A 22306-nucleotide genomic window follows, 5' to 3' on the forward strand; every position below is an offset into this window, starting at 1 on the left:
TTACTGCAGAGCTGCTTTCTAAACAGCCCCAAGCCTCTACTGATGCAGGGCATTACTCCCTTTACTCCCTCACAGATTCAAGACTTCATGCTTGCTCTTGTTGAACTTTATGTAGTTCCTGTCAGTCTACTTCTACAGCTCATCCAGCTTCCTCTGAATTGCAGCCCTGCTCTCCAGCGTATTGAGTGCTCCCCCCAGTTTGGTGTTGAGCACAAACTTCCCAAGAACATACTCTGTCCCCTCATCTGGGTCATCAGCGAAGGCATTGGTCACAGTACTGATTCCCGTGGGACATCCAGTGGTTGCCAGTCAATATTTGGACTTTGCTGATCACAACTCTCATTCTGGCAGTGCAGACAGTTTTCAACCTACCTTCTCTAGCCTATATGTCACCAATTTAATGATGAGACTAACTGATACTGTTTGAAAGGCCTTAATGAAATCAAGGTAGACAACATCCACTGCTCTCCCCTCATCCACAGAACCACTCAGCTCATCTCAGAAAGTAGCGAGGTTGGTCCGACATGATCAGCCCCGACAGGGAATACTTGTGCAGGCTGTTTCCAGTTACCTTCATGTGCTTTAGAAATGTCTTCTAAGATATTTTGCTCCATGTCCTTTTCAGGGACTGAGGTGAGACTGACTGTCCTGTATTTCCCTGAAACATCCTTCTTGCCCTTCATGAAGACAAGTGTGATGTCTGCCTTTTTTTCAGTCATGAGGAACTTCTGACTGCCATGACTTTTCAAAGGTGATAGCAGCTTCTTGCTGACATCAGCTGTGCAGCACCTTTGGATGCATCCTGTCAGGTCCCATGGATTTGTGTGTGGGACAACATAAATTCTGTCTTCCTCTGCTGCAGATAATACCTCACTCCCACAGACTCTGCAAGGAGCCCAGGGACCTGGGAGTCCTCACAACAGATCTTGCAAATGAAAATGGCTTTCTCTACATCTCTTGTCACCAGTCACTTGGCCCCCTGAGCAATGGGCCCACACTCATCTTAGCCTTCCTTTTGTTGTTGATGTATTTACAGAAACATTTCTTGTTGCCCTTCACCTCCCACACTTGTTTCAGCTCCAAATGAGCTTTGGCTTTCCTGACTTCATTCCTACATGTGCAAGGAATGCCTTTGTGTTCATTCCAAGTAGCTGATCCCAGTTTCCATCTTCTGTATGCTTCCTTTTTGTATTTGAGTTCACTCAAGAGCTCCATGTTCGTCCACTCTGGCCTTCTGCCACACTTGCTTAACTGTCTGAACATTGCAATGGACTGTTCTTGTGCTCTGAGGAGGTTGTCCTTGAAGATTAGCCAGCTCTTCTGGGCCTCTGCTCTCCAGGGCAATTTCCCACAGATCCTGCCAAGCAGGCTCCTGAAATCTGCACATCTGAAGTCTACAGCTGTAATTCTGTTCTTTGTCTTGCTTACTCCTCTCAGGATCTGAAACTCCAGCCTCATGCTCATTGCAGCCAAGGCTGTCCTTGATTTAACATCATCCAGCAGCTTTTCCTTGTTTGTGAGTAGCTGCAGCTCTTTAAGGATATCAATCTCCACATAATTCTATAGCTCTCCTATTTCTAAAATGGAGCTGGAAAGTTTATTTTGTCCTATGTTAATGTCACTGTAGAGATGTAACCAGGAGATAGTAAAAGTGCATGGAAAGAAAAACTAGTCTATGAATGTCACACTACAGAAAGTACTGTTCCAGCTTAGGACAGAAATGTGGCCAAGGGTTGATTTTTCTCTGTATCAGTTTATGTATCTAGCTGGCTGCTACAGTTTTTTTACTGGAAAAAAAAAAAAAAAAGCATCCTGAAACCTAACAGTAGTAAATCACTACAGGACTTCCAGTTCATTGTATTCTATGGTAGGAGAAGAGTGACTATAAAATAAATAGAAGAAAAGAACTCAAAAGAAATCGAGGTTTTAAAATAGTTTAGTGTCCCTCATTGCTCCAGACACTTCTTTCTGCCTGTTTGGGGGAGGATTCATGAGACAGGGGAAAAAAAGAACTAACGCCCTGGTGCCCATCTCTTCCCTCTTCCAATGGGACATGTTCTCCAGTACAGACTGAGTGCCATGGCTGGATGGGCCTTTGCAAACCAGAGCCATGCCTTAGTGTGATGCTGCCCCTTAAGCCCTAGGCCTGTGACTTTTGTTCACAAAGTGATAAAGCAATTGTTTCTCTGAGGACTAAAGAGGACGCTGAATATACCAACAGTTCTGCCATATCATCCTGTACTTACCTACTGGTCAGTACACCATTTTTGATCTGGTCTTATTTCCCAGTTGACAGAACAAGGGAAAAGATACATGTGCTTCAATGTGCTGCAGACTAGAGAGCATAGAGAAAGGGGAGAATTAGGGAGCCAGGGAAGAGGGACTGCTGGAGCACCAAGCTAGAGGCAGCAACTGGAATCATGCAAAGCCAGAGTGATCTGCAGAGATGCAGCAACAAGCCTCCATTGACTGCCATGCTGATAAGCTCATTGGGTTTCCTGTATATTGGGTAAAAAGGATTGCAATCTCCATTAACATATAGATTGAAATAAATGCTTGATGGCTCAATATGGAAAATCAAAATAAAATATTCCTCACAGAGCCTCTTTCTAATGCCTTGAAAGGTGAGAAGTTTGGATTTAGAAACAATTTGCAGCATATTTGAATATGTGATCTGAATATATTTGTGAGCAGATATTTGGCTTTTACTGGTATGTTTGTAGAAAGAAATGATGAAACTGTTCTAGATGCCTTAGTTTTTCTTTATTAACTTTTGCTGAAAGTTTTATCTGAACCAGGTGGTACTCCATTAGAAGAACCATAAAATGTTAAAAGGATATGAAGAGGATAAGCTGAGATAGTTTTTAGGCAATACAGTTGTTTGTAAATCTTGGAGATCTATGCGGATGGAAATTGTGGAGCTTTTTCTTTGCTCTGAAGGAACTGTGAGACTTGTACAAAAAAGTTAAAGGAGAGGTTTATGTAAACGGTGTTGTGATTTTTATTCATCCTCGGTTGCCAGAGGTATAAATAATGGAATGATTATGCATGTACTGCCTGCAGTGAATGATGGAACTGTGTATAGTATGAGTAGTTGTTGACTGACTGACAAATGTCTCTCCCCTTTTCTATTCACGATTGCACAATGAAGTGACTCAGATTGTCCAGCAAAGTGCTCCATGCCTGAGGGAATTAGCTTGGCTTACATGCAAGCTAATTGATTAAATCACCTCTTTCACAAGCCAAGTAGTACTGGTCAGCTGAAGGATAGGCAACCAGAAGAAATAGAAAATGTTGTCTGCAAGGACTTGACACTATGTATTTACACTATAGATATACACTAAATTATACATACGGAATAGTATAAAAACTATATAATTTATGGTTTTCTGTATCCTGAGCAATTTCAGAACAGGTGGGCCTAGACAGTTGTTTCCATCTGTTTTTCCTAGCAATAGCACACTTACTTATTTCATTCCTTGTTATGAGTATTAGTTTTGTGGAACTACTGGAATAGTTTCCACTAGAGTATCCTCTCAAGTCCATCTGAAAAGCCAGCACAGAAAACGGCATACCACAAGAAAACAGCACACTACCCTGATCTCAGCATCCTGGCGTCTGAGACCCCCACCCTACAGTTTACACTGCCCTCCGGTTAGTCCCTAAATTAAATTAGAGTGATAGATTTTACCTGTGACACCCAAAGTAGTTCAGGACATGATTACCCAAGAGACCCCTCCCTGTGTGATACTGCTAAAGATGGCAGCAACTGGCTGTCTTCAGCCTCTCAGCTCTTTCCTTTAAAAGACAGGGTTGGGGCTGCAGACTGTTTTCCTTGCAGCGCCCTCAGCCCTGTGGTCTGGTACAGCAAAGCTTCTCTTTTCAGCTTTCAGAGGAGAGGTATGGTAACAAATATTTTGTGATTGCTCTTTGTTTTGAAGCGCTCTTGTTGGGAAGGGATAGATGTGACTAAATCTGGCAAAATTCTGGGATTTTAAACTATGAGAACTCTGCCTACACAGAAAACACATTTCCTTCCAGCATTTTGTTTCAGTCATACATGTTAAGCATATGTTTCTTTTGCCTCTTGATTTCTGTCGATTGATATTGAAAAGAAAATACTAGTGTTACCAAAAGGCAAGGGTGTTCTGTGGGGTTATTTAAAACTGTCTGTTACAGTAAAGTTAAGCTAATGTTATATTATAATTTTGCAGCTTGCTTAAATGGTGATCATGACTGAAATTCTTTTAAAGTTTTGAGGTATATTATTATCTTTAATAGATAGTTAAAATAGTTAATACAGCAACACCCAAACGCCTTTTTCAGGTGTTAAGGGAGAGTGCTGTTGTCTGCTTATAGATGGCTTCATCCCAGCTCTACAACAGTGGTTGCCCACTCCTGCCGGGAGACTGCTCGCAGCAACAGTTTCTGACTTTCACACTACATGCAGCTTGTGGCTCATGCAGCATAGCTCCATCTGATTTTAAATCATGTCATGAAATTCCCTAGAGTGGGAATTAGCTTTGCTAGTTTACCACTCTGTCGTAAATCACACAGAGAAACTGAAAATTACTGAGGAGAAATGGTGGGCCATGATCATATCATGTGTGTGTGTGTATATATATATGAAGCTAGCATAAGTTTAGGTTACCTACCTTGACCTCGTCAGAGGGACATTGAATTCTGTAGTCACAGGAGGAAGCTAAACATCTCCAACAGGGCGACTTGCTTTACTGTAGGCTGTATCCCTCTACGCTGTAAAGATGATGGTCCTAGATAAGAGGCCTAACTTTTAAATGGCTCTAATTAAATAAGACCAGTCCTATGCAAGTGTTCTAGGGAAAGACAACCTTCTGTGAAAGATTTTTTTTGTCCTGGACAGTAGGTTAAGGTTACTGTCCCCAGCTGTAAGTATCCCCTTAAAATTTTGTGAGCGGAAATGATTAAAGAACAGAGTCCGTTACTGATAAGCCCGAACAAATTAAGCAGAACAAATCACCAGCAATAATATGTAAATTATTGTCAAAGGCACTTATTTTGCTGTCATTCATTTGGTTTTATAAGATACTTTGAACATGGATGTCCTTATTTATGAATGGAAAATGAGGATACAGCATGCTGTAGACAAGAGTATTGAAATCTCAAGTAAAAAAAAAAGTGGGGAAAAGCATGATCAAGTACCCAGACTGCATGTTTAAAGAGGTCCAAAACAACCAGTTTGAGAAGCTAGGTCATGATGTTCGATACTATTAAAAAAATTAATGGTGTCATGACCAAAATAACAGATAAAACTGATGCATTTATTGCATCATTTTCCTAGTTTCCCACAATACATAAAAAAAAAAATCCCACAGAAGCTTAGGATAAGAAATACAAGCCCTAACACAGGCCAGAAGTTATTTAACAGGAATGAAAAGAGCAAAAATAAATGTCCATTTAACCATGAAGTTTGCGAGGAGATTTTTTGGGGTAAAACTTAATGCATTTATTAACATGAAAACACTGCCTGCTGGCACAAATTGTTTTCTTTAGTTGACTGCCAGAGGGGTCATACAGGGCTTTTCAAAACTGTGACTAACATCTTAATAAATTGTTCCTAAGGTGGGGGATCTATGTTTATAACTAAATAACCCGATGGGTTTTTCCAAAATGTTAAGACCAGTGATACCTGTTGATTCACCAGCAAGCACTGAGAGCTCTGAACTTTTGGGAAAAATAAGGTTCTTATTTCACTAATTGGAGGAAAAAAAAAATACAGCCTAAAAATTCAATGTGACCTCCCTTCCAACAGAGTTTGTCCAGGTGGATGTATCCCTGCTGCAGTGAATAATTTGACACTTCTCCTATGCCCTGAGGAGAATGCTTCCTCTGCTGTGGTTGCTGGGTTTTTCACTTTATTCATTCTGGAGGGAAAGCTGGTGTCAGAACAGCTTGCTCTGTGGGGGAAGAGGGAGTATGGCCACACACAGCACAGCATGAACTTCTACTACCATTACAAATATTTCTTAACAGGTCCTTTGAAAAACAAAGATGAAGGTTTGCTGTTCTCTCCTCCTCTTAAGTTTGGTCTGTGTGCAACTCAAAGCCAACCCTGGAGTCAAAGTGAGGCTCACCCAGAAGGGCCTGGAGTACGGTATGTGTGCTGTTTTCAGAAGCATGTGGTGATACTGCATTTAATCCTGATATGATGAGCATCTTTAGTAGTAAAGGCAGCGGGAGGAAATGAGCTGGTCACAGGTGGTAAAGAGAAGAAAGTCTGAAGGACGTCTTAAGAGCACAATAATGCATTCCTGCGTCAAATTCCCATCAAATAGAAGCAAGCATTGTTTTAAAGTCTCCTACACTGGTAGCACATAAATATAAACCCACTGCCAGTATCAAAGGTAACTGAACTACCACTTTCATCCTGTAGCCAAGGAGGTTGGGCTGGAGATCCTGAAGAAGAATATGGAGAAGGAACGTTTCCCTGATTTGACTGGATATGAGAAATTTGGGCTTGGTAATGTCAAATACAACATCTCAAGGTAAGTAACAATCCTTCAAAATATGCTTTCTAATACAAAAGTTAGATGCTACTGCTATATTTAGCACTGTGCATGCATTATAATGGGAATGTTGATGTGTTTTATGTTAACTATCACTTAAAGGAAGACACGTGTGACTTTCATTCAAACCCTGATGAAGGCAAAGCGAAAGCTCTTGATTAATTTCTGTTCAGATAAAATTATCTGGTCTATCTTAGTCAGCTAAGAACTTGCAATGATCAGCTGAGAAAGATTCACATACCTGGAGGGCGGTTACACCTATGGTTTAGACACCTATTTTAGGATGAGATTAAATGTCCTCTGCAGGTGTTAATGTTTCTACGCTGACCACAGAGGAAGCCCAGAGAAACAGCTTACACCAGACATCCAGCTTCCAGGTGGTTGGAGTAGAGGGGAAGCTGGATCAGAATTAGCTGCAGATCATGAATACATCTATGAGAATGGATCTTAAATTCCTGCACAGCATAACTTAGCTACTGGTCCAGGTAGCTGTCCCCTCCAGTTTTGTCACTGGAGTTAGACTCCCTGGAACAGCTGCTGGAAGAAAGGACATCAGCACTGTATTGTGCTTGTTGGTAGCTGTACTTGCTGGAACCACCAGGACTTCCACCCGAATAAATTATCGCACTCTGTAGTATGATTCTGAACACCAGTACACATACCACATAGCAGATGCCAAGTCTCTCTAAGGCAGCCAGCCTTAAGATGCACAAGAGATGCAGAAATACTGCGTGATTTGAAATAGTAAAATGGGAAAAGCTGCAGAATATTTGGGGTCCTCATGCACAAACACATAGGTCAGTGTCTAGATATTACACTTAAGTATTTAGTTTAGGGTTACTAAGTTCATTAGGTGCCTTGCTGATTGTTCAGCACTTAACCAATTTGCCTTAATGACTGATTTGCGCTAAGTGACTGTAAAGCTACATTACAATGTAAGAGTGGAGTGGCAGTTATTGTAGCCTGAAAAAGTACAAGCTAGACAGGAATAAATCAAATGACAGCTGAAATTACATGAATTTAGCAGCAACTTCGAGTAAAGTTGAGTAGAGAGTTCAATTTATGGCTATGCCTATTGTTGAATGAATACTACGATAATTGCATTTCAATTGTTTACTTACCAGTTGAAGTACAGTAAACTGTGACTGGATGCTTCCATAATGCTACAGAAAATAGATTTGATATTAATGAAGGAAGTAGTCTTACTAGAAAATGAGTTCTAAGAGAACGTAATTCATGAAAGCAAGAACTAGAAAAAGTTGTTCAATATAGAGTTGTGATACTTGGAGTCAAAGTTATCCTGACATCCTACCATTTCATTCCCTCTGGGGGCAGTTTGCGTTTGACTTAAACTTGAATCTTGTTTTATGTTCATCCTGACTCTTGAAATATGCATTTTTCTTTTTCTCCCCTGTATCTCCCTCATGCTCTAGAATACGAGTTGCTGCTGTTGAATTCCCCAGTGCTTCCATCTCCCTCATGCCCAGGACTGGGATAAAACTGGTGATTGGAAATGCTTCTCTAACAGTTGATATGAACTGGAACATAAGGACCTGGATGTTGTACGTACAGCCTCATGTGTCCTGGGATTTTTCTTGATGAAGAATATCAAAAAGCAAAGATTAGTTTGTCTTGTGATCTCTTCATGGCAAAGATGCTCTTTAACAGCTGAGAGCAGAAACCCAGTAATGGATTGGTCCTCACCAACAGGGCTGCTGCTGGGAGGCAGCTCCTGCCCATTCATATACTGAGCCCATGGCTGAGGAGCACCTCTGCAAATAGTAAAGGATAGAGGTTCTAGCTGAATGTCCTGTCTGACAGCTAATGACACATCTAGAAAAACTGGATTGTGGTCCAGTACAATAAAACTTTGCGTATTTCAAGTGCAGCTGCACTGTTAGAAATCCTGTGCTGTGCCTCCAGGCAATGCAGCTCAGAAGTTGATGGAGAAGGGACAAGCAAATGGCAATATCCTTAGAGCAGTCTCCACACCTTCCCAGTTGTAGGTGGCTTCAGAAGAGAAATCCTTCCTCATCTTTCTTCACAGCTTCCATTACCTATATTGCTAAACTGACTGAGTTGCTGCAGTTTGGAGCTTCTGCTGTCAGGGACAGGGTGGGCTGGCTGCTGCGTGAGGGCAGGAGACCTGGGAGCTGAGGCTGAGGGCACAGCAGGAGGGGCAGTGCCTTCACTAGCGAATGCCCAAAACACTTCAGCAGAGCCTGTCAGTGGCAGTGATCAGCATCAGCCACCAGTTCAGATTGCCAAGCCAGTCCATAGTGATGAGGCAGGGCTGAAGCAAAGACAGCAAGTCAAGCCAGCAAAGCACCATCAGGATTAATGAGGAATGAGGTTGTACATTGGTGTACCTGCAACATAGCTCAAGCAAAGGCATGAGCTTCAGTGCAACTCACAAACGAAGGGTAGAGACTCTCAGTGAGGTGTTCCTCTCAACCAAGCTATGAACAGGTTGATCCAAAATAACACATCTTTGTTATGTTGGGGCTGGTCTTGAGTGTGAGCTGCCAAACCCCTGGGAGGGTGGTGGGGAGGAGGCCACAGAGCACACTAGGGCACTCCAGGCCCTGAAATGGGTTTGCATGGAACATCCCCATATAGCAACAGGTGAGATGGCAGTACAGCTCTCTTACTCCGTCCTTTAATAGATGTAACCCAGTTACCTCATCTGTGGGCATGTCTTGTTACTAGAACAAAGTATATTAAAATAGTGAATTATATACTCTTCCAAATGCAGAATTTTCCAGAACTCCTAGCGAGAAAATCTGCATAGAATACTTGATTCTTTACTGACCCTTCGTCTATTTTTTTCTATGAGCAACACAGTAAAGTATTCAGATAAACAACTTCAGTGGAAAGCAAAGAGTCCATTTGAGAGTTAATGAGTCTAAAATGTTCGCTAAAATAGGTTTTACAGTTTTTATGTATTTTTACTTTATGCAGCAGAGACAGTGGAAGAAGCACAGTGTACATTTCCAAGGTGTTTGTTACTGCAATCTTTTCAACACCCCTGGATAATACAGGCCATACTTCAATATCACTTACCAGCTGCCGGACAACTTCTGGTGATATAGACATCAAGTTGAATGGAAAAAGCGGGTAAGTGCAAGAGATCTGTATACATGCTGGGAGAAAATAACTGTCAGTGAATGGCACAAAGACACCCAAAACTGCTTTTAGGTGTCTATAGCCACCACAAGTGAGAATCAGGAAACTAATCCTGTGTTCAAATGGCAAAGTTTGACCTTTGTTCTTTTATTTGTGCCCCCTGTCATTTGAGTAGAGAATAAATACAGCAGTTTTGGTCAGATCATACAATCCCTTGTGCTTCTTTGACACAGTTCTTTCCAAATACTGCTCTAATGTTCAGCTCTAGGTAGAAGTTACATGCTTGTACTGTGCTTTCTGTACTTCTAGTCAGAATGCTATAAAAACCGAACAGAACCAGACTGCTGTCTGTTGTGCCTCTGGTTATAAACCTGTGCAACATGATCTCATTGTTTTCTTGTACTTCTGTCACTTTCTGAATACAGCTCGTCACATGGTTTTGTTCTTCTGTTTTTGTTGTTTTTTACTTGCAGTGGAAGTCTCTAGAACAGAACGTTTATTCTGTTTTTGTACATATGTGATGGTGGCAATGTAAAGAATCTTTTCGTAAAGATGAAACTTCATCTACCTAGTCTAATCACTGAGGTGCCTAGTGGTGAAATGATCTTTTAAGTGGTGGCTCACTTCAGAAAGCTCCTACATGTGCTAGAGTATCGCACTTGGAAGCCATTAAAAACTCTGTTCTGCAGAGATCTGATTTCCTGTTAATGACTGGAGTACTTGACCCATGAATTGCTTTTTTCTTCTCCTGTAGCTTCCTGCATAACTTCTTTATCAAGTATCTGAAGAAACCCATTCACAGGAGTTTGGCCACTAATGTAAGCCTTTCAGATTGTGTAGGGGAGGGGTGTAAGGAATATCACTTTCACAAGTCAGCACTGGGAACTTGACAAAGGCAGAACTAGAAAAATAATGGAGTCTGATTCTGGTCTGGTCAGCATAGTCATCACTTTGCCGGCCAGAAACACTTTGAGATAGTGTTGAGTTCATGGCTGAGATACCGACTGATCTAGGGGTAAGCTCAACCAAGGCCAGAATGTGCGGTTATTTTCCTGTTCCAATGCAAATAAGTCTGTGCATGTGTACATATGCATTCTGGTTATTGGGAAATTTTCATACTCAGGAAGTAAAACGTATTGGGTGACACAGATCCTGTAGTATGTCACCTGACAGTATGACTTACCTAAACCTCATAGTATCAAACAAGTGAGTAGTTCTGATGGCAACCCGCCCGTCTGTGAGGAGGCAGAGCTTGAGGCAGGTGTCATTCGGCCCCAGGACAAGGATCTCTGCTGTGAGACCCGTGTGAGATCTGTCTCCTTCTCACACTACTTAAGGCTGTGGTTTTGTCACCCCCATCAGGCTGCTTTTAGCAACTTCCCACTTACCTGTCTTAAGGCAGGTCTAACACAAGACGTGCTTACCTTGCATGGAATAGATACCATGGGGAACCAGTTAGCTGAAGAAAAGCAAGCTTAGATGTTTTGACAAATGCTGCAGTGTATGTCACGTATGTAGACAGACTTGCTAGCACACAGCTAAGAGGTGCATACAGTTCCATGCTAATCAGTCCATAACCTGAGTGTGCTTTTATACAGTCTTGTCCCAACATCAGATCTGGAATCCAGTTGATAAATGAAGACCTTCAGTCACTGAATGGTGAGTCCCCAGTGATATGTTTTCCTTCTGCCTTTTATTTTCTATTCAGTGAAACTCTGTAGCTTCCTTAACAGCAGCTGGCTAACAAAGCCTCCAGGAGCAGTATCAGTCCCCACATTCTGTCAGCTCCTTTTCTTAGAGGACCACAGGTGAATAAAAGGAGTGATACTTGGACATGAAAATGACATTTCTGAGAAGCCAAGGACTTATGAGCTATTCTTAACTTGCAAATGTGCCAGGCTGTACTTTTGATGTCGGAAATGCCACACAGCACTGATAAGGCAGTTTTTCCTTCCCTTCATGCTGTGACTCCTCCTGTGCATGTAGCACTTGACAATCTGAAGCCTGCTCTCTTAGCCTGCCTGGAAATTTAGGTCTTACTTGGTAAAAGAAAAATAAAGCTCCTTTTTTATTTATATATATATATATATATTAAACATTAGATTTGCAAGAGGCACTCAAACTGTTGAGCAGATACAATCTGCAAAACACAAGTACTTAAACAGATGATGATGCACCCACCTTTTCTGGGAAAGTATTTGCAGATTAGAGGCACTTTGGATGCCCTGGATGCCCTCAAACTGCTTAACAGGAGAACCCAGCCCTGAAGTAATACTATGGCCGCTTCCTTTTCCATTTGGTTAGACTAAATTCACTTTTCCCCAATGGGAAAACATTAGACAAATTTAAGAAGATGCTTTGAAGAAAGTGCTAGTAGAAAGATCAAGTTTGAGGTTGGAATATGTGTTAGGATGTCCCTGGTTGCGCTCTTCCCTACCCACTGAAACAACATGTATCATTCTCTTTCAGGAACTGACTTAGTTTTAATACACACAAAATTCTTTCTGTGCTTTTATAATATTGGGTATTTTTCTTTATCTACCACCTTTATAGTCCTAATGCCGATTGATGATTTGGCTGAAATAGACTACTCCTTAAATAGCTTGCCAGCAGTATTCCGACCATACATTGACCTGGACTTAAAGGTAATTGCCTGTTGTGCTTTTGCCAATATTGGTGGATTTTTTTTGTTATTGTATGATCCTCTTTCTAAGATGAAGATGCCTGCTGTTCTGAACACTAAAACACTAAGCACTACTGCATTTGTTATTGTAATATTTTTAACAAGTCTGTTGTAAAATGAATTATTCAAAAAATATTTCTTTTTAACTGCTGTTGACTTGGTTATAGAAAATAGTGATAAAAAGTTGACTAAGCAAGTTAAGAAAAAAGAAAGGAGAAAAGTATTCAAAGAGGAATTCATTCATCCTTCTCTCACTGTTGATTAACATCTGGCACTTATTTGCTCTATCAGTCAGGGGAAGATTTCTACACTTTGCACTAACTAGATGAGTATGCTGCCAGGTGAAAAAAGAAATAGCAAGACTATAGAAGCAGGAAATGAGCCTCTCCCACACAGAATGGAAAGAGAGAAGACACTTGAAAAAGAGTGCAAGTCCAAGGCATGCTCCTGAGTTTGAAGGCTTGAAAGTTTCTTTAAACTAAAGGAAAAGGTCTCCTTATGTATTTAGACAAAAAAATAGACTAGTTTCTGACTCTAGAATGTCTTTACTGCCATTCTGGGTAAGGTGACTTGGCTGAAGGTAGTTATGGTCATAGTATCTGAGATGCTTGATTAAGTTCAAGATGCCTTACGCTAGGTGCTCTAAACACAGAACAAAAAGACAGTCTTGTCTATTGTTTATACTTAATTTATAAGAACTTAGTGACAACAGGAAAATAAAAGACAGGAACACAAGGGAACAATAAGCCAGTATCAGTGTGGTAGAGACTGTTCTTGGCAGCAGCCACAGAATGTTTGCCAAGTTCTTCTCGGTATTTTGGTGACTAGATTTTATGTAGAGATTTGAGTCAGACCAAAGAGGTAAAGTCATGGGTGTCTGCAAGAGCTATTATCCCACAGAAGAGGCAACATGGGGAAAACAGATAAAGCCAGCAGCTGCTAAATCGAGCAAGTGAGGGTTGACTGGGGAGGTCATGGGCAAAGAGACTCAGCACTTTATAAGCATGTTGATTACAAGCATGTTGACAACCCTTAGAAAGTAACAGGAAACTTAAAGATAGATGGGCAATAGTTGAGGAAAATACAGACACACAGAATACACTTGAGATGAAACAAAGGAGGAAATGAGAAAAGGGATATAAAAAAAAAATCTTAATCTGAGTACTTGCCTCACTTTAAATTAGTTTTACTTGTTCGTTTCATCTTGATGTATTTGGAATTATTAGATCTGTGAGCTTTGGCTGGCATCACGGGTGCTGCAGAAGACAAATGTTTTTTAGGATTGTTTGACATAACTTTTTCTCTTGCACATTTTGTCTGAACACCCTACTTCATTCTCAGTAGAATAAGGTGTTGATTGTGACCTAGGAATGCCTCTGTAATTCTAGAGATCCATCTTGAAATTAAGGCCATTGGCTAGCTCTGGACAACAGTTCTCAGGTCTAAATTCTTAGAGGTGGGGAAAGGATAAAGTAAGGCTTTTCAATAAGAAGGAGCCTTACTCATTCAATAGGTAAGGTCTTAATTGTGTTTTCTGAGTTGGTAGACTGTCTTCAGTAGGTGATCAGCATCTCAAAAGATAGGTCTCAGATGTCATCTGTGAAGGTGTCCAATCTCTGTAATTTGTCTTCACAGCCTGCTTGAAAGCACTAGGGCTCCAGGGTGTACTACAAGTCCTGTGTACTTCTTTCTACACAAAATGAACAGCTTATGCAAGGGAGAGGAAAGTAGCAATTAATTGTCTGCAGTCACTTCAAAGCCATGTTTTGACTGACTTTTTTTCATCTCTGAATATCTTTCAGGGGATAATCTACCCAGCTGGAAATTATACTGACCCTCCCTATGCAGCAGCTCCCTTCACCATCCCAGACCAAAGAGACTCCATGCTCAACCTTGCTTTCTCTGAGTATTTCTTTCAGACTTCCTCATTTGCTTACTACACAGCAGGGGCCTTCAACATAACGATTGCAGAAGAGGTGAGTAGGAGACAGGAACAGAGTCAGACTAGCTCAGGTTGTTCAAGATGGGGCTTTCACCTGCCAGTTGTCAGCATGAGGCAGATTGGGCTACTAATTGGGCTGTAAAGTCCTGATCTATGAAGTGCACCTCACTATGAAGCGTGCCCCTTGTTAACTCATTTAATTTCTTCTCTTTTTTTTCTAGACTTGCAGTTATTTTAATATAAGCACAGAGATATTTGGCAGTATCATCCCTGAGGTGAGTACCAGTACTTTCACAAATACATAGAAAACTGCCCGATGTAGGTGTTGGACACTGGTGTATCCCAAAGGCCTTATAGCACCAGTCAGAATCTTCCACTGGGGAAGTGGACGTATGTATGCATGGTAACAGCAGAGCAGATGGGCCTTGTCACTTCTCGCCTCCACAACAAATTGAATGACTTGTGCTGTTACCAAACTTAATCCATAATCTTGTGCATCGATCTTTACTCTGGACGCTATGCCAAAGCTACAGCTGTTCCCACCTCAAACCAGCCCTGGGCAGGAAAAAGCTTCGTCATGAGTCTCTCTTTGAGAGGTGGGGCCTCAGCTCAGAAATAGCTCCTTTCTCCTCCCAAAACTTGTGCAATTGCCTTTGCTTCACTGTTAGCCTGTGACTGACTAGCAGAAAGCAATCCAGTAAAGACCCAGGAAGGGACTCTAGTGGCCATGTGCAGGAAAACATGCTAACAGATGGGCAGGTAACATCACATCTACGGGAAAGACAAGGCAGGTGTACAGGGTTTCAATTTATTTCACATGGAGAAGATGAACATAACAGGAAAGATGGTGTAAGCATGCATGGCTTCTACCAGAATTCCTAGACAAAATGAGAAACCAAAAATGAGCATAAGAGACCCTAGCTCTTGAATGCCACGGGTGGATCAAATCGGACTCACAGTTCCAAGAACTTCACATCCTTGTTTGTTTCCTGGATGATTTCAGGTTCCTTCCTCAGAAATCTAAAATTGCAGGGCAATTGTCATATGGTCTTCATATAATGCCATGAGCATTGATGCTACTATCCCACCCCCTTATTCTAACTAATGAACTTGGTGAACCTACTCATTCCTTAGGCAAGGGACAGAGTGCGGCTCCTCAGGGAACAGTCCAGAGCAGGAACCCATCTCATGAGATAAATTAATCTCAAAGTGAATTAATGACTCCTGAACTCCTTTATTGTCACTTAAATGTCACATTTATGCTCCATTCCTTTCCTGTGTTCACAAACTAATTTCTTTCAAACCAGCATAGAGAAAAAAAGTATTCTTAGAGTGGAAAGAACTTTCTACTGCATCCCTGTTAGCCAAGATTATTGATTTATCACCACAGTTTTCTATTTCCTGCTTGCATGAAAGAATCTTGTTAGCAGCTGTTCTTAACCTCATCTCAAAGAACTACTTCAAAGTGATCACTTCAAGAATTAGAAATTGTAATATTCTGACCTGTTCTACAAGCATTTCTTTTTTTTTGGATTTGCCTTGGAACCTTACAGGTAGCCAAATATTCAGTAACACCATATCCAGTGATGTTGAAGCTAATGGCTACTGAAACACCTCTCATCAGCTTGCAGCAGGATTCCTTTACTCTAGAGATTCAGGGATCCATGGAGGTGTTTGCTGTTCTGCCAGACTCAACCACCCAGTCACTGTTCACAATGAACATAGTAAGTACAAGAAACAAAATGACACTTAACTCAGGGCTAAATATGTTTGTTCCTTCCTTCTGTTAAAACTCTGTATAAGAAACCAAGTACCAGATTTTTAATACTTAAACATGCAAATTCCCTTTAGTCACAGGTGGTGTTGTATGGCCACACTAACCTACAGGAAACTTTTATGGGGAAGAACTCTTTCCTATAGGCAAATGAAAATAGAAATAAATAGTGATTCTGATTAACCAAAGATTTCTTCTTCAGAATGATTGTTCTGCAAGCATGAACAGTCATATCTCATGGCACTTTGCTCATTTATCTGAAAATGATTTTGATTAGTGAAATCTCATTACCCACTTCAGTGCTTGTCAGTGCTATTCAGACAAGCAGAAACTTACTGCATGCAACCTCGCATGGGCCATTGACTACAGAGAAACTCCAGCTCTGTGAAACACTTCTGTGTACAACCAGGAAAATGTTTCTGCATTTGTGATGAATTTCCAGCAAGGGTCCCATTTTCTATGTCTGGCAACCCATGGTCTCTTTCTTCTGCAGGCAGCCAACACCAGCATTGCTCTGAATATATTCAACCGGAAATTGATGGGCTCACTCTGTCTGAACAGGTAATTCAACAGGGGCAGGACGGCCTGAGCCTGTTTGGAAAATAGGGCTAGCAATCCCAGCATTAGCAGTTTAGACACATGGCCAGATAACCATAATTTAATGAATGTAGTTCCCTAGTGAGTTCATCTGTAGGAACTCCCTCAGGAGAAAGGTTTGCACTTCTGTATTTTTCTTCATGCTTGGTGATAGGTTAAGGATCTGCTGCTTCTCTTGAATCCTTGGTAAACTTCACTTATCTGAGCTGGACAGACTTTCTCAGCCTTAGGCAATGTGGTTGCTATGACTAGAGCAAATAATGAATGTAACAAACTAGTCATTCTAGAGAGCTGGTTTAGTATCTCAGTTTAGTCTAAAATCACTTGCACAGATTTTTGTCTTGAAGATCTAGCTGTGATTCTCTAATTCTCTGTGTCTGTACTTGCACAGCTTAGATCACTCAGGAAGTTTTTCTGTGACAATTGCCATGGTCCCCAGGGGACTGCCCACCAGCTGTGGACTGATGCAGGACCTATAGTAATTTCATTGCACTTCTCTGCTCCTGACATCTTCTGTCCCCTCTGAGCTACATAAATGAAGCATCCAAGGTAGTTATGATTACCATAAAATACTTGAGACCTTCCCTCATCCCTTTCCAGCTAGTAAGATGCAATTGCTTTCTAGCTCACCTGTGCAGAGGGGTCCAGGACACGGAAAAGAACCTGGACCCCTGCAGTTTCCCCTACATTAATATTCTCATAGCAGAGATGCTCCAACTCAGGCACTGCAATTCCCAAGCTTCAGGCTTCAGAAAGCCAGAGATGGCTTGGGCACTTAGAAATCTAGCATGTCATTTTACAGAGAGAAGTTCTGTATACCACAACCTCATAACTGGGAATTGAGACCCTTATTTCACAAAAAAAAATCCTTTGGGAAAGATAGTTATAGGGTTATAAATATGCAGATTCTCCCAGGATACAGATGTTAGGAATGTAAGGATAATAGTGTCATTAGTATATTTTTTTTTCAGCAATATTCAGAGAAAAAAGTCTGAAATGTGCTGGAAACTGGCCATGAAAGCTAGGGTGCTGGTGCTGTGGAAACCTAGAAATCTTACTTTGAATAATTATTTGGATACATGACTATGTACTGAATAAATATTTGAATTTGGAAGAATAGACATTAGCAACGCAGCCATCAGCAGCAGCACCATGCTGTGAACAGAGTTATTCTTCCATTCCCTAGAAAGGTTTGTACCATAGTATTATCCTGATGTACCTAAATCCTTGCAAAAGATCTGAGAGCCTGCAAGTCCTTAATGCTGGCGTTGGTGAAGTCAATAACCAGCAGGATTTCCAAAACACAGCACAGAGGGAGAATGTACACATGTCCCTGGCCACAGCCCTTCTAGCGTACTCTTCCTGCATGCATGCTCAGCAATGCCCTAAGAAAACCACATCTTTCTCGATAAGGCAGTATGTGCTGTGTAAAATATATAGCTTCAAAAGTCTCTCTACAGATGCTTCATAAGGCCTAGAGCTCTAAAGCAGTGACTGTTCATCGAGAATGTGTTTATCCTTTCTAGTGACTCATCTTGTTTCACTTCTTTCCCTCAGGCTCCAGTTCTCCCTAACCCATTCCAACGTTGGTTTTTTTGAGGTAAGCAGACAGTTTAAGCATATAGGAAATGCAAACCAGGAATATCAATGATATCAAGGCTAAAGAGTAAGCGCCTAAATTCCATCTATATTTCTAAACCATTTGGCTTCATTCCTTGACAGCTTTTTTCCCACCTTCTGGCTGCCACCTCTCTGCTGTTGATTTAATAAAAAGTGTACTCCTTTGGGGCAAGTTAGTCTTCTGAAAATGATATATTCTGAAGTTCCCCTGACTGGTATATCATATTTTATCAGTAAGCTGAAAGATCACTAATCATAGCCCTGTAACACAGCAGTAACCTGAACTGTAGCGGTAGAGGGAGCAGTGTGCTGCTGTCTAAGCAATTGCACGCATGACTGAGGCAGAGGCACTCCATGTGTTGGTGTGCACTCATCACAGATGCTCAGAATTACAATAGGGAATGGGAGCCAAAATACTATTCTCAGATGCCTGAGACTCTGCTGTTGTAGCCTTCCAGGGAAAACTGCCTCCAGAGAGTCATTTCATTCTGAATACAATCACTCAGTTCTGAGTAGGTGAGGAGAAAAGACTAAAACTACTTTGGTCCTGCTTTGCTAATGGTGACATTGTTTCACAAGTAAAGGAAGTAGACTGCTTTAAATTAAACTGTTGTCCAAGCATGATGAGAGCTATTTGCAATTTGCATCTCACTTCCTTTGCATCTCTTTGAAGGCATGAGATCCTTCTGGGCTAAATGAGAGCCAAAAGCTGAATGTGGGCCTATAGTCCTCATTCAGGATGAGGGCATGACGATTCTACTCCTATCAGAAAGTGGTGCTGAACTCAGCCTTCTTGTTTGTGGCAGGTCTCACTTCTGGAGAACATCCTGTCCTACATCTTACAGACTGAAGTAATTCCATCAGCTAATGGTAAGGCTACATTTCTAAGCATCAGCAAAAACCCTCCAGCAGAGTGGGTGATTGTAGGAACTACTGCCTTTCTGCTTAAGTTGCCAGTTCTATTAACTTCACTGGGACATGATCATCAGCCAGTAAGCAGTGGAATGGGGAGATTGATTTGTAGGGCTGTAAGTATGGTCTCTCACTAGCGCTGTTCTGCAGTGTCAGCAGAGAAGTCCAGGGCAATAAGGTCTGGGAAACTCATCCACCTTTACCTCATGAAAGGTGACCTTGATGCATCGGTACAGAAGCATGTCTCTAGTTTGTATACCTGATTGCTGCTAGTGTGTGTGAAATGTATTCCTCTCTGTTAGATTAGCCTCTGATATAATCTTAATTAAGGCCCCAAAGGGAGACATAGGTTTGTGCAAGCACTCTGTACTGGGATGAACTTTGCCTTCCTTAATTAATGGAGACAAATGGGAACAGGTTCTAATGATTCTATAGCTGTATTGACAATCCCTCAGGTCATTAAGGACAAATCAGTTAGTATGTGATAATGCATTGAACAGGAAGTGCCTTAATTTGGCTGCAACACTGCCAAGAGAAGAGCACCTATAATTCTTTCCCCCTTTGGTAAATGAGCATTGTATCTACCTCCCAGGGTTGTCTGTGAAGGCTAAGAGGTTAATTGTTTTAAATGACCTAAATCTCTGAATAAACAGAAGGTTGTTGAAGGGCAGGTATTTATTATCTTCCTAATGCATCCCTAAATCATTGTTTGTCTTTTCTTAAGCTAAACTGTCCAAAGGATTCCCTCTTCCCAATTTGGCCAACGTTACCTTGACGAGACCTCATATTACAATTGTACAGGTGAGATTTTGACACTTATGAAAAGGTTATTAATTTTTTGTGGGGGTGACGGAGCTAGGCACTTATTCACCTTCTGCTTGTACAAGAAATCTGCTGGATCTTTTTTCTTTTACTGCTACTTAAGAACAAGATTTTTTTTACTGTTTACAATGAGATCTGTTATAATGGTAAAGTCTTATTCCTCTCAAAGACAAATTTGTTTCTAATAACTTGAACTGGATTACGTACGTAACCACTGAGTGATCAAACACACAGCTTCCTCAGCCTTGGAAGGTGCAATTCAGTGTGAAAACAGGTTTACCTCTTAACATTTCATTGAAGTTTGATAACATTTCATTCAAGTTTGACAAACCAAATTAGAGCTATCACTTTCCATGCACTACTACTGAATCTAATAGGAATAGTTGAAATATGGGAGGGAGCCGAATTTGATTTTGTGCACAGTATGACTGGATTTTAACAACTGCTGATATTGGCTGAGACTATTAACCAAAAGTAGTTAGCAAGCTCTCAGGAAATATTCTTTGCCTTCTGGTTATTCTCCAAATCACACAATACCTGCTAAGCACAAAGCACAACTCAGAAAAGGAAATGCCAAGATTGTGTTGCAAAGAAAGAGTGAAAAATATGTACCTTGCAGCAGCCTGGTATGCAATCCCTACAAATTATTGTTTGGAGACTGCTTTAGGTAACACTAGTTGCCAACAACCTTATAGACTAATTATGAAGGATTTTAGTGGTTTTGTGGGACCCATTCCACACCTCACTTTCTCTAGTCACTCTTCTTGTCAGTAACGAGAATTGAGAGGACACAGGAGAACTGTTCAGTGTGAATGGGTTTCCCAAGTAAAAGGTAACTCTATAGTCTCCACTTCCAGTTCTAGTCTGTTGGCTGTAGTTGAGAGGAAGGAAGACAGTTCTTCATGCTTTTCAGAGATAAGTATATTAGACTGTGGTGGACTGCTCTCTGAAGGTTTGTTGCCCTGTATGCACTGACAATGGGGGAAGCCCAAAGGGCAAATTTAGATTACATGACTAATTCTAAAATGGCTCAAATTAGGTTTAAAAAAAAGATAATCCCACTTTGTGATGATTGTCTAGCTGCCTCAAGGCTCAAATGAACTTTCCTGGGTAGGCTGGATGATCTTTAGATGTCTCTTCCATTGCTAGCATGACACAAAGGGATAGCACACTAGGCGATGAAAGTTTGAAGGACCGTTTAGTAGAACTTGGAAGTAAAAAGTCTCAACTGTTTTCAGTATTTTTTGTTTGGTTTTTTTTAACATTAGGATAGAGTTGAATTTAATAAATAACTAAAATATTCTGTAATTCATAGCATTCAGTGACTGTTCTTCTTCCTGCAGGGCTATGTGTTGATTTCTACTGATGTTCACTACAACTATTAAAGGAGAAGAGTGACCATTTGTTAGGCATGAATTTAAATCAATAAAGTGACTCTGAAGGCTGAACAACTGTATACTTCTCCTGAAACATCTCACCTGAGTCCTGATGAGAGCAGTGGCCTGGTTTGGTGGGGTGGGAGGGAGTGCTCAGAAATCTGGAGAAATGGTTAGGCTTCACAAGGGTGATAACAAGCAGACTCAGGGGCAAGCAAGATGCATGCCTGGCATTATTTATTCTGGAGTTTATCTGATGTAAAACTGTTTTTAAAAAGATTAATGCCTCTCTTGAAATAAAGTCTTGTCTACACACTTCCTGGAAGATGCTATAGTCTCTCAAGTGAAGAAAAAGTACATTGTCAAAATGTAGCTAAGGCAGGCATGTCTACTACTGTTTTGACTATAATAATCTCAAGTAACTTCCTTTTCAAGGTGATGCATTAAATACGTTGTGAGCACTCTCCAGAGCTACACCAGATGGGGAACTGTCCTGCCTACAGTGGGAACTAAACTACTACCATAAATGTTAACAAAGCTGCAAAAGCGATTCTATTATATGGGTTCAAGAGACCAAGGGCTGACTGTTTTCATGTCTTTAGGGCTTTTTGATAGCCCCTCTCCCCTGGTGGCTCCAAAATCCCCCACATGACATTGCTTAGCCACCTCAGCTACAATCCTTGAACGTTTCGGTGCGCGTTTCTCTTAAAAGCCTAATTCTGCACCGTCTTCGTCAGCGTTCCCCGGGGTGCAGAGGTACTTTATTCTCCCCGCACTTCGGTGCGAGGCCTTTCCCCTTCCGTGCCGCCAGCCCAGCGGGCCTGCTCCGCGTTACCTCCCTCCATCCCCCACACAGACGTTTGGGGACGGCGGCAGCCCGGCCCTACACCGCCAGGGGGAGCCGGGCGG

At 41.3% G+C, this 22306-nt stretch overlaps 1 protein-coding gene across 1 annotated transcript; it reads left to right on the forward strand.

Annotated features, from left to right (window-relative positions):
• Positions 1-3763: 3763 nt before the first annotated feature.
• Positions 3764-21783, forward strand: LOC106035898 (BPI fold-containing family C protein). Its single transcript, XM_013181014.3, has 16 exons — positions 3764-3900; positions 6013-6133; positions 6413-6524; positions 7979-8107; positions 9507-9662; positions 10426-10489; positions 11270-11330; positions 12225-12316; positions 14157-14330; positions 14518-14571; positions 15850-16020; positions 16564-16631; positions 18225-18267; positions 19094-19157; positions 19924-20000; positions 21365-21783. The coding sequence occupies exons 2-16, from the start codon at positions 6031-6033 to the stop codon at positions 21404-21406; spliced, it is 1410 nt and encodes a 469-aa protein (XP_013036468.2). The 5' UTR covers positions 3764-3900; positions 6013-6030; the 3' UTR covers positions 21407-21783.
• Positions 21784-22306: the final 523 nt, after the last annotated feature.

The sequence above is a fragment of the Anser cygnoides genome, chromosome 1 (genome assembly GCF_040182565.1).
Source record: "Anser cygnoides isolate HZ-2024a breed goose chromosome 1, Taihu_goose_T2T_genome, whole genome shotgun sequence".
Classification (NCBI taxonomy): domain Eukaryota; kingdom Metazoa; phylum Chordata; class Aves; order Anseriformes; family Anatidae; genus Anser; species Anser cygnoides.

Coding starts and splice junctions, on each gene's coding strand:
- LOC106035898 (XM_013181014.3), top strand. CDS start 6,031: ATGAAGGTTTGCTGTTCTCTCCTCCTCTTAAGTTTGGTCTGTGTGCAA. Junction 8,108..9,506: donor AACATAAGGACCTGGATGTT/GTACGTACAGCC, acceptor TACTTTATGCAG/CAGAGACAGTGGAAGAAGCA. Junction 16,632..18,224: donor GGCTCACTCTGTCTGAACAG/GTAATTCAACAG, acceptor TCTTTCCCTCAG/GCTCCAGTTCTCCCTAACCC.